Source organism: Gavialis gangeticus, unplaced genomic scaffold (genome assembly GCF_001723915.1).
Source record: "Gavialis gangeticus isolate Ggan-Ray unplaced genomic scaffold, GavGan_comp1, whole genome shotgun sequence".
NCBI classification, from domain to species: Eukaryota; Metazoa; Chordata; order Crocodylia; family Gavialidae; genus Gavialis; species Gavialis gangeticus.
In genome coordinates this window covers 63025775-63036320 of record NW_017729022.1, presented here as the reverse complement: position 1 = coordinate 63036320, position 10546 = coordinate 63025775, and the positions used below count along the sequence as shown (strand labels likewise).

The 10546-nt window shown below is 47.3% G+C and overlaps 1 protein-coding gene across 4 annotated transcripts in view; it reads right to left on the bottom strand.

Moving 5' to 3' along the window:
• Window positions 1–1759: 1759 nt before the first annotated feature.
• TMEM184B (transmembrane protein 184B) overlaps window positions 1760–10546 on the bottom strand; it is a 45398-nt gene continuing 36611 nt past the window's right edge. For 3 of the 4 annotated variants that reach the window (XM_019515207.1, XM_019515208.1, XM_019515209.1), the window contains exons 6-10: window positions 8925–9016; window positions 8409–8578; window positions 7481–7675; window positions 6520–6543; window positions 1760–5387 (exon numbers count right to left, since the gene is read on the bottom strand). In XM_019515207.1, the coding sequence (XP_019370752.1) occupies window positions 5146–5387; window positions 6520–6543; window positions 7481–7675; window positions 8409–8578; window positions 8925–9016 (723 nt within the window). In that variant the 3' untranslated portion in view covers window positions 1760–5145. The remainder of the gene's footprint in view (window positions 5388–6519; window positions 6544–7480; window positions 7676–8408; window positions 8579–8924; window positions 9017–10546) is intronic. The other variant, XM_019515210.1, reaches the window with a different exon arrangement.

The following is a 10546-nucleotide window of genomic DNA, read 5'->3' as shown; positions in this document are numbered from 1 at the left end:
ATTTGAGTTGGTCTAATAGAAGATATCAGATTTACGCAAAAAACCTGGTCTTGTTCTCCATTTTACATGCAGTCCCCCATCATCCCATTGCAGCAGCCCCTGCACTAGCTCCAGTGTTCACAGCAGGATCCAGCACTTGGGGCAACAGCTTTCCCCAAAATGCCCAGCAATGTGAAAGCACAGAGTCAGTTTGGTGAAGACCTGCTTCACCATATACCCTCTTTTCTCCAGGAGCAAGTCCATAGAACATGGAGAAAGACCCCAGCGTAACACCTTTACCATCTTCATCACCCATTTCATTCTGGCTAAAAAGTACATGGCCAGGCTGTAACAATAAATCTATCATCGGGGGGCACTCACTTTTCCTTAGTCACTTGTTCAGGAACAAATGATCTCACAGCCCTTAGCTTTGCCAGCTCAAAGAAGCCCAGAGAGGTTGAAGCCTAAACTTCCCAATGTCTGTCAATCTGTGGTGTTGGACCCATAGCATTTCATTCAGCAGTGCTGACCACCTGCAGCCCTCAGTATCTTTGGCTGGAGCCTTGAGTGCTCATTATCCTCTACAATTAGATTCCAGGTGCTGAAAGTTCCCAACTCAAAATAAGCATCCATTTTTGATCCAAATGATTAGCCCAGAATAAAAGCCCAAATCTCCTGGGACCAGCACTGTTATAATTCAACATATGTCCTAACACATTGGGTACGAGCACATGTAACACTTAGAACAGTTTAAATGAAGTTCAAAGCTGAAGCCTGTTAAATCAATCTAAACCTACTTTGAAAGCTTCAACAGTGTACCTGGAGAATCAAGTGCTATTCTGACCCATCCCCCCGTGCGAGAGCCCAGCACTTCAGTTGTGAACACTGTCCCTAAATCAGGGGCATTTGGGAATGGTTGTGTCTGAACCCTGTGCTGCAACAACTGAACTGGTTTCAGATAAGTGACATTTTGGAACAGTTCAATTGTTATGGGTGTCCGCACCTGTCAACAGACCTAAGTGCTGCCATAAGGAGACTGGACTGACAAGGACAGCAGCAAGGAGCTTTCACTCAGTGGAGGGACTAAGCGTACAGCTGTACAGGCTCTGCAGTCATCCTGAGACTGCTGTAGAGAAATAAGCCCTCCCCACTTGTTCCTGCTTAGCGCACACAACCCACTGGCTGGTCACATGGATACATTTTGAAGCATGTCCTGGCATAATCTCAGAATCAGTCACAGGCAGGCTCCTGATCATAAGTGGTGGGGGAAAATATTTGTAGGGGAGCTGAGCCCGCCTGACCCCTGCCCCCTCCTTTTCACAGGGCTGCTGCAGGGCCAGCACACACTGGTGCTGTACACAGCAGCAGAGGAACAGATGTATGCCAAGCTATGCCAGACACTGTGGGATGGCAGTGCCATGATGATGATGCTGTTGCTGGCCGCTGCAAAAAGTTCTGGGGGGGGGCTAAGCCCCGTTAGCCCCGGCCTTCCACCGCCTATGCTCTCGAGTGTGGGACGGGGAGCCTCTGGTATCTCTAATAGTGATGAAATGACATTTTTTCAGTATGCACAGCAGGAGTGAGTGGACAGGGCTGGTTGCTTGGTGGGTAGTGGTCTCTGGAGAGACCAAGAGACAGTACAGACAACCCTCACAAAATAAGACTTACTGCATGGCTTTGGCCCCTGTTGAGAGTCAAGAACAAAGATGAGCATAATGCAGGGAACAAAAGGGGGAAAGGAGATAAAATTCCAGATACCACCACACAGAGGCAGTTGAAGTACAATCTATATTATCTATATATTTTTATTTGTCATTGTATTTGCTTGTTTCTGCAGAGTATAACGTCACAAAGACCAAAATAGAGAGAGCGGCTTGTCGCTGAGCTCACATCAGTTATACACGATAGGTACAAAACTAGGTGACTCTGTCTTATTTATCATACATTTTTTCAGTCATTTATATACAAAGAACTACTCTACATGGAAAAATAATAAACAAATTCCACAGGTATGTTAAATGATATAAAGGAGAGGGGAAGAGAACTACCAGGGGTCTATTGGTGGGACTGACTTTTGTTTACAGCCCTGGGCTACTGTGAGTTGGATATGCATGATCAAAGGGCCCAGTGGCCAAAATCTCAAGCTCTGAGTTTTATCATATGTGCACTTTTAATAGCCAAAGTGGCTACTGCACCAGTCATTGTTCTGGCACTTGCCCATCTTGAGAGACAGCAGAAAGCTTAGCAGAGATGTTTTCATATGGCGCTAAAAAAAGGTATATGGCGGCTGGCTGCAGTAGCTAGGACTCTACTTTTTACCACGTTCCTTTGAAGGTAACTAGTGCAAAAGGGTTATGCTTTAAATGCCTACATACAGGAAGCTTCAAGAATATCCAGATCCTATGCACAGTATATGCAGCATACATTTTAAAATAATAATAATTAAAACAAAAAAATCCTTCCCCAGAGCTGGGATATCTTAGGGTCAATGGGGAAACCCCAGGGACTCCAAACTTCAGCCCATCCCTCCAACACAATGGAGGAACATTAGGGAGGCTTGCCACAAATAAGTTAAACAGGAGGAAAGGTGTTGTGGGGGAGTGCTGCAGCTGGAAGTACAGGGAATGGACACCCCCAGTTTAACAGAGGTGAGTCTATACTGCTGCCGCGTCTGCTTCTGAAAAAAGAGTGAATATAAAATAAATAATCTGAGCATCATGGGGTGCTTGTGGATCAAAGTAAAGGTCACTGGAAGGGAGACCCATTTGAACTTCATCTCTGTTTTCCAAATGGCTTGGAGGTGGGGAAAGGTAATTTTGCACCAAGCCTGTGAAAGGTCTGATTATTGTTTTTTGTTTCAGTTATGTAGTAACTGATTTAAAAAAAAAAAGAAAATCATAACCTATTGCATGGGACTGCAGGGCAGACAGTCCTGGTAGCCACAGACATTTGCTTTTAGACCTCCTACCCCCCAGGGAGTCCCCCACACCACTCCCAGACCCCTGGACCGCTGTGTTCCAGAAACCTATTCACCTTCCCTCCAGCTTATTCTCAAAAGCATAATATGGAAGGCAAACCACGTCAGCACTGACATCTCCAAGAGACACGCACTCTGTTCTCAATAAGCCTGCCCCCCTCTTGGCCCATATCCATTCGCTGCCAGTCAAACTGGACTTTGGATTGTGGTCAATTATAGGAGCATTGCTGCTGCTGTTAGGATCATACGTATCTACGTAAAAATTAAGGCACAGAAGAGAAAGGTAAGCCACATGCAACACAGTCAGGCCCCAGCTTTTCCCCTCAAGCCTCCCCAACAGAGGGGCTGGGTGCACTGACAGCATGTGCTTGCTAACCACAACTAGCCAAGGGGCCTGAAACCATAACGGCTGCTTCAAAAGCAGTGGCAGTGGTAGAAAGGAATGAGGAGAGGCCCACAGCCTGGAGGAAAGCAGCAGCTTCACGTTCACCTCCCTGTTTTGGTTCCTTTTTTGTGGGCAGTTTTAATATGAGCACAAATAGTCACAATAGTAGCAGAAGTCCAACCAATCTATGGCACTTTGTTCCCCCCACATCCCAACTTTAAGCCATCAAGAGGCATTTTTTGGTGCCTGGCAAGATTTTCAGCTCTTCTGGGGGGTCCTTTTTGTCTTCATCCTGCTGAACACCAGATTCAAATCCCACTGAAACCAAAAGGAAAAACTCTCATAGACTTCAATGGGTTTTGGCTCTAGTCTCTATTGTGTCAGTTGCTGTGGGGGCTATATCACATATTATGGCAACTCTACTCTGGAAGATCATGGAGGAACCACAAAGGAGTAAAACAAATTGGCCAGAACATGTAAACATTTCAGACTACTCCAGCTGGGTCCCAAACAACAGAAAGGAGGGCAAGCAGGGAGCAGAACATTCCTGTCGGGAAACCCCCTCCTTATAGCAATGCTCCTTCAGTTTCCAAAGCAAATCAATGGATGGCAAGGCTGAAAGAGGGATTTTTATAAGAAAAGGGGAAGGGAAAATGGTGCATGTGCTGGAACTGAATCAGAAGGTGCACACGCGTTTGTACTAAAACATCTAGGGCTGAAGTGTTCCGATACCCCGTCTCCCCCAACTGAGAGAAGAGGAAGAGGAGTAGGAAACAAAGAACCAATGGCCTACCAATCATATTTAACACTTCTAACCACAACTATTGTACTTTAATTACTGGTCATGGCTAGTCCTATGTCTCATTAGTAGCAGGAGCTGGACACACTATGGAGGAATTCTGCCCCTACAATGTAGGAGACATGGGAATCCTAAGGAGCTGGTAACCATAAAAACCCCTTGCCCACAAAGAGAAAATATGCTTCGTAACTGCCCATCCTGCAGGCCTTTACTTGATCATCAGCTGGAGCCAGAAGGAAAAATCTCCTGCTCCCCCCTACCTCCCACCCCCCCACAAGTATCAAACTGTATAAATCAGTGCACAAGGGGGTGATGCACAGGCGTTTCCTTCTGAAGCATCTGGCAATGGCCTTGGGCAGACAGAGAACATGGTAGCAGGGAGACCAAGGGTTTGGTCTGGTTCTCAGGAATTCTTACAGGTGTCTCTTGACTGCCCTTCCCAAAGGGTTCAGAGAGGTTAGCACAGCAGTACTGATAAAGAAAAGAAAAAGGAACTAGCAGCTACATTCATGTCAACTGCTATGGAGAAAGGAGCATAAGTAATTTAGCTGCCCAGTTGGTAAGAAAACTTTTTTGGCTATTTCTGTGTTCCATAGCGCTTAGCGGGCGTGGGAGGATATGACCTCGCTTCCTGCACCCCCACACACAAAAGGGAAAAAAAAGAAAAATGGAAAACATGGTCCACTCTTTCCTAGGGCTTTGCTCCCCATTGCTATACATGTCTGTTGGTTTGAATCAGTCACTTGTGAAACAAAACCTGCTCCGGTTGATTTTTGCTTTAGAAAAATGGTTTGTGACAATGAAGTCCCAGCCACCCGTTCCCCCTGCTCGTGATGTTTAGACCCACAAAAAGCTAATGGGAAGTGCTTGCTTCTGCATTGAGCACCATCCAGGAAGTGATATGACTAGTGTTGTTTGTTCAATAAATAAAAAGAAAGATTCCAGACCAGACTGAGCCATCATCCCTCATCAGCCTCAGGGGGCAACTGGGGATGGTGGCCCCTATTAGAACTCATCGTCAGAGCTCAGCAGCAGTGTCTTCTCATTGTCACGGCTGCCTGAGACACTGTGGGAGCGTGAGATGACATGGCCACCATTGCGCCATGGTGGTCCATGCTCCAGTGTCGACTGCTGGGTATACTGCTGGTAGGCAGGGGAGAAGTTGTGAATGGCGTCCTGGACAATGTCATGAGGGTTCATGGTCTCCTTGAGGCTGCTGGAGATGCTCTTCATTGGGGCACAGCGACCTGAAGGGCAAAATGGAAAAGACAAATGAGAAACAGCAAAGTCTTACAGAACTGGGTGCAAGGAGGAAGGGGAGAAGGGAAAAGCGAATGTTCATGCAGTGACCACCCCCACCCCGACCCTAGACACTCCAGAACAGGCTACCATAAGTAAGTTTCAAAAGAAGTGCCATAAAAATGGCGTGGGGTTTCTGAGAGGAAGCTCCTACCCACTGGAAAAGGACTAGTCACAACTATCTGAGCAATTTCACCTCAGCAGCAGACTGGAGACATATAGTGAAAATGGGATATGAACACAAACTGCTGACTACTCTTCCCTGCATCCTCATTCTACTGGTGAGCAAAAGGAAGGATCCAGGAATGGAGGGTGGCTTACAGTTTTGCATTCATTTGAAAGGCAATTGTCTGCAAGACTGAGGGCCTCAGTTCTGAAGGGAACTCAGAGGAGATGGGGGGCAAGAGGGCTGGAGACACAAATCTAGGCAGCAGAGGCAAAAGGAAGCATTCCAGATAAGACAGAGGCATCTGCCTCACACACAAGGCAGAGGGAAGCACAGGAAGATCAGGGGGATGTGGGGAAAGTGCAGGATACAGAAGACAGGCACAAGGGGAGCGTGCCTGCTTCCCATCCTAGAACTTTACTAATCCCATCCTCCCAGCTGCCAGGGGACCACTTCCAGCAGGAGCTTCCGGATTCTCTCCCACCTCCAAAGGACAAGCTCCTTGAACTGCCCGGAAAGGCTGCTAGCATTTGGCAATGGCAGGGGGACCCTGTCTCACATAAAAGGGTTGACTGCTTTCAGCTCTCTGGCTCCAGTTAACATGCTCTGCAGTTTTAGCTAGCCCTAAAACTTAAGTGCATCAGCAGGCCAAAGTCTCAGCCTGCTAGCCAGCCTTGCCAGAGGCATCCCATGACATCATCCCACTGCCCACCAATGAAGATTTGCTCAAGCCACTGCAACCTACAATACAGGGGTCCTCAGGCATCTGCACTAAGGATGGGCAGCTATTTCTGCCTGGTAGCTCTCTGTAGGGAAGGGGCAGGATATTGATGAGGGGAGGGATGGGAAATAAAACTGAAGGACATCCCAGTTTGGAGCAGATGGAACGATCACACAGAGAGCTCTGCACCTACCGTATGGCCCGTATGATGGAACAGCTGCATCAGAAACCAGTGGCCAAAGCAAGGGAGAGAAAGAGAGAGAGGGAGGGGAAAAAAGGGAGAGAGAGACAGAAAGACGGAAAATAATAGGCTGAGCAAGCAAGTTATTCTCAGCCCCACCACCACAACATCCCCCAGGGCTGGTTAACAATTTATCTATCCATTTAACCCCTGCAGCCTCTACAACAACAGCATATCATGCAAGAGGGCAGGAATCCATTATTTGATTTCCACCCCAACACCTCTCCTCATGTTGAAACGGCTTGGCCCCTCCAGAGCTGTGAGGCTGGCTGGGATGGAGTAGTTGCTTTGTGACCTTCAAGAACACCTGAGCCTACTGTCTGCATGTGACACAAACCCCCACCCCTAGCAGGCAGGAAACCTCATCTCATTATCTGGAAAAAAAGGGAAACACACAGGCTGAACACAAGGCAACATGCTCCATCCAAGCCAGCTCTCACAACTCTCTGCCGATTCCTTCTCCTCTGGCCAGAGGCCGGTTCTCTGGCCTCCTCTGCCTTCACAGTGCCACTACTTGAAGATCCCCCTCCCTCACACCCAGTGCACTGACAAAGCCCTGCATTGTCATCCCTGAGTGTTAAACAGGAGCTGGCTCAGGCCTGTCTCTTGTACCAGTTACACAACCTGACCTGGTGGAGTTCCCCTGCAATTACACAGGAAGGAAGACAATACACTGTCCTCCAGTAGGAGGCTGGTCTCGCAGCTCTGAAGTCTGCAATGAGCTGTCACGGGTTGAGAACTGGGAAACTGAAAAGGGAACACTAGAAATGAGACAAGGTTCTGTTCTGTGGGGCCCTTGCACATTAGGTCTGTGCAAACATCACTGAGGAAAGAACATCAGTTTGGGATATTGATGCCCACCCCTCTCGCTGCCAAGCAAACATGCACCCTGCTGGGCCATGGTCTCCTTTACCTTGTGCATCAAGGCGCTTGTCTGCATAGACCTTGTAAGTGAAGGCATGGCGCAGAGCAAGGGCTGCAAAGAACATCTCCACACAGATGATGAAGTCCTGGTAGCCGGCAGCTACAGTGCCCTCACCCACAGACACGTTGGCTGAGTGGATCTTGGGGATGGCGCCACACTTCTCCAGAATAGCCAGCAGCATGCCTGAGCGAGGTGACAAGGCCAAGCAAACAAAGAAAATTAAAGGCTGACCTCATACTGCCCTACAGAGCAGTGGAGGCCAGCTGTCTGTGCCAGCGCACTGGCAGGAAACTCACTTAACTTAGGGACTTGTGCCAAGGAAGCCAGCAAGATGCTCCCCCTCACCCTGTCTTGGTAGCACAAGAGCAAGAGACATGTTGGGAATTTATAAAACAACAAATGTAAGCACCAGCAGCATTTCAATGTGGACCTTTCTCCTAAACATTACTCATAAATGAACTGTGGCACTTGCTGCTGCAGAATATTCCTAAATTCAGAAAGGGTAAAAAGGGATTAGACGTTTCTTAAGAAATGCTCACTAGCTAGATTATATTAAAAGGAAAAATAAATCTGCCTGTTTCAGAGTATGAGTTGGTGACCAGCTGGAGCCAGGAAGGAATTTCTTTCCATGTTGGGGGTAGGTGAATTATGACTTTTCAAGCTTTCTCTGGTTACTGTGTCCAATGCTGAATCAAGATAAAGAACTAAGTAAACCATTAGCCTGTTCTGAAACAGTATTTCCTTATGTAAATATGTGCTAACCCTGGACCTATAGGAGTTTGGTGCCTGTGCAAAGTGTTCTAAGTTGATGAGCTCCAGAACCAACAGAGAAACAAGATTATGATACAAGACCCCCCAAAAAGGAGATCTAGTGGTTGCTCAACCTCTTATCTGGGGAAAGGGGGGAGCACCTCACCTTGCCAAAAGGACAGAAAGATGACAGACTTGACCATGAAGAACTTGAGGACTGGGCTGTAGGGGCTGAGCAACTCGCGCGTGGCAAAGTAGAAGAGAAAGAGGGCGTATAGCGCCAGGCTGACTGAGATGTTGTAGATGATCGTCACATAGAGGTAGCCACTGGTGACACTAAAGCAAAAGCAAATATGAACTCTCAGAAGCTCAGACATCTCCTTTAGTCCTTTACCTGGGACAAGGTTCCTCTCCCCTCCTATATCCCTACCTGTCCACCCACCAACTAGCTCTGCTCTCCTGGAGCTCCTTTCCACTCCATCCATCCTTCCCTGCTTCCCTCCTTTTCATACACCCTCTCTGATCCCAAAAGCCCTTTCTCCCCCATGCATGCCCTCTCACCCTGTCCCATGGCCTTAAATAATTGAATAGATCCTAGTGAAGCCAGACTTTTTCCTTCACAGAAGCAGAGAACATTAGGCACATGCAACAGGGACATCTCATAATGATCTAGTTTGCTTACTCAAAGTCACCATCCCGGTACTTGCCAAAGACCTGGAGGATGACCGTGCTGATTGCCATGAGGGGCTTCACCACACAGAACTGCAGAGTGGCCTAGGGGAATGAGAGGGAGGAGGTGAGAGGGAGTGTATGTGAAAGCATCCACATGGTACACGACATGCATAATACACACGTTGGCTTAAATCCATAAACAACCAATACTGCCCATTTCAGTTGCCCTCAGGGCAGTTTAGCTGGGAGGGGAGGGGTATTCCAGGCCTAACCACAACACAGCTCCCGCCATTCATTAATCATCTGCTCTTGGGACTTGCAGAGCTCAGAGCATAAGGTGAAAGAGTCAGAGAGTGCATATGTACACACTTCACTGCCCATCAGAGCAACGAAGCCTGTGACATCTGGGTTGTTGCAAGAGGTTGCTCACTTACAAAGTTAGCTCACAGGCTGGGTTGTAACAGAGGTAAAGTGACCCACTCTGTGTTTTAAATTCTGGCCTTTATTTGCAGTCAAACACTCTATGGGTGAATCCAATAGAAAACACCACGAAACACTTGATCAGAAAAAACACACATCTATGAGCTGCACAGAAGACCCTTAACACTATGACTCGATCTGAACACAACTTTAAATTACAAACAAAAAAAAAATATTGAGCAGCATCTTGGGAAAGGGTGGGATGGGAACAGGACTCATATCATTTGCTAGCAATGTGGTCAATCCCCTTAGAGGAAAGAAATGAGGGAACAGCTGTGCAATTTAGAGAGTATGTCAGCAAACAGAAACATCTGATGGCAACATCATTTACCACTAGAACTGTCAAAATGCCTAAACAGGTTAGATCAATTCTGCTTTCACCTACATGAACATCACACTCAGTCTGGGAGGGAGAATCATCATCAAGGCACCAAGGGATTTGATATCAGTTCTGTCTGCTCTGGCAATAGATATAGAGCAATGCTCCCTAGCACCTCCACACCAAGAGTGACATCTCTAAGAATGATTTATGTTTCCAGAGACAAAGGAGAAGGAGGTGAAGTTCCAGTTCAGCAGTGGGAGAGGGTAAAGACCCTAGACATGCCACTGGAGTTTCCCTTAAGCAGAAAGGTTCTACTTGGCACTGACCTGTGGTCACTTAAGAAGGGCTACATGGAGGGAAAGGAAGCCAAGATAAAGAGGAATATTGTTTTTGATAAGATACAATTTGCTGGTGGTCATAAGACTTCACAAGGAGATTAAAAACCCCCAACACAAGCCAGTTGGTGAGTCACTGCAAAGATGCAAACAGAAAAAGGTCAAGCAAATTGGTAAACAACGCCTCTGAGCTTCCTCTCCTTCCCATCCAGGGACTGTTTAACCATTTCCCTGCAACTCAAGCCACAAACTTTTATTTTTAGGCATTTCCTGAGAAGCAAAGTGTTAAGAAATATGGGAAGTGCACCAGTGGCACATGACCCAGACAGAAGGGTCACTAGACACAATTCAGGAGAAAGAACCTCTGAGCAATGCCATCCCAGGGAAGACAACTCTCCAGCCGGCAGTGGGGTTCTGCAGGGCTCGGTCCTCGGGCCCGCACTGTTCAACATCTTCGTCAGTGACTTTGATGAGGGGGTAAATAGCATCCTGTTC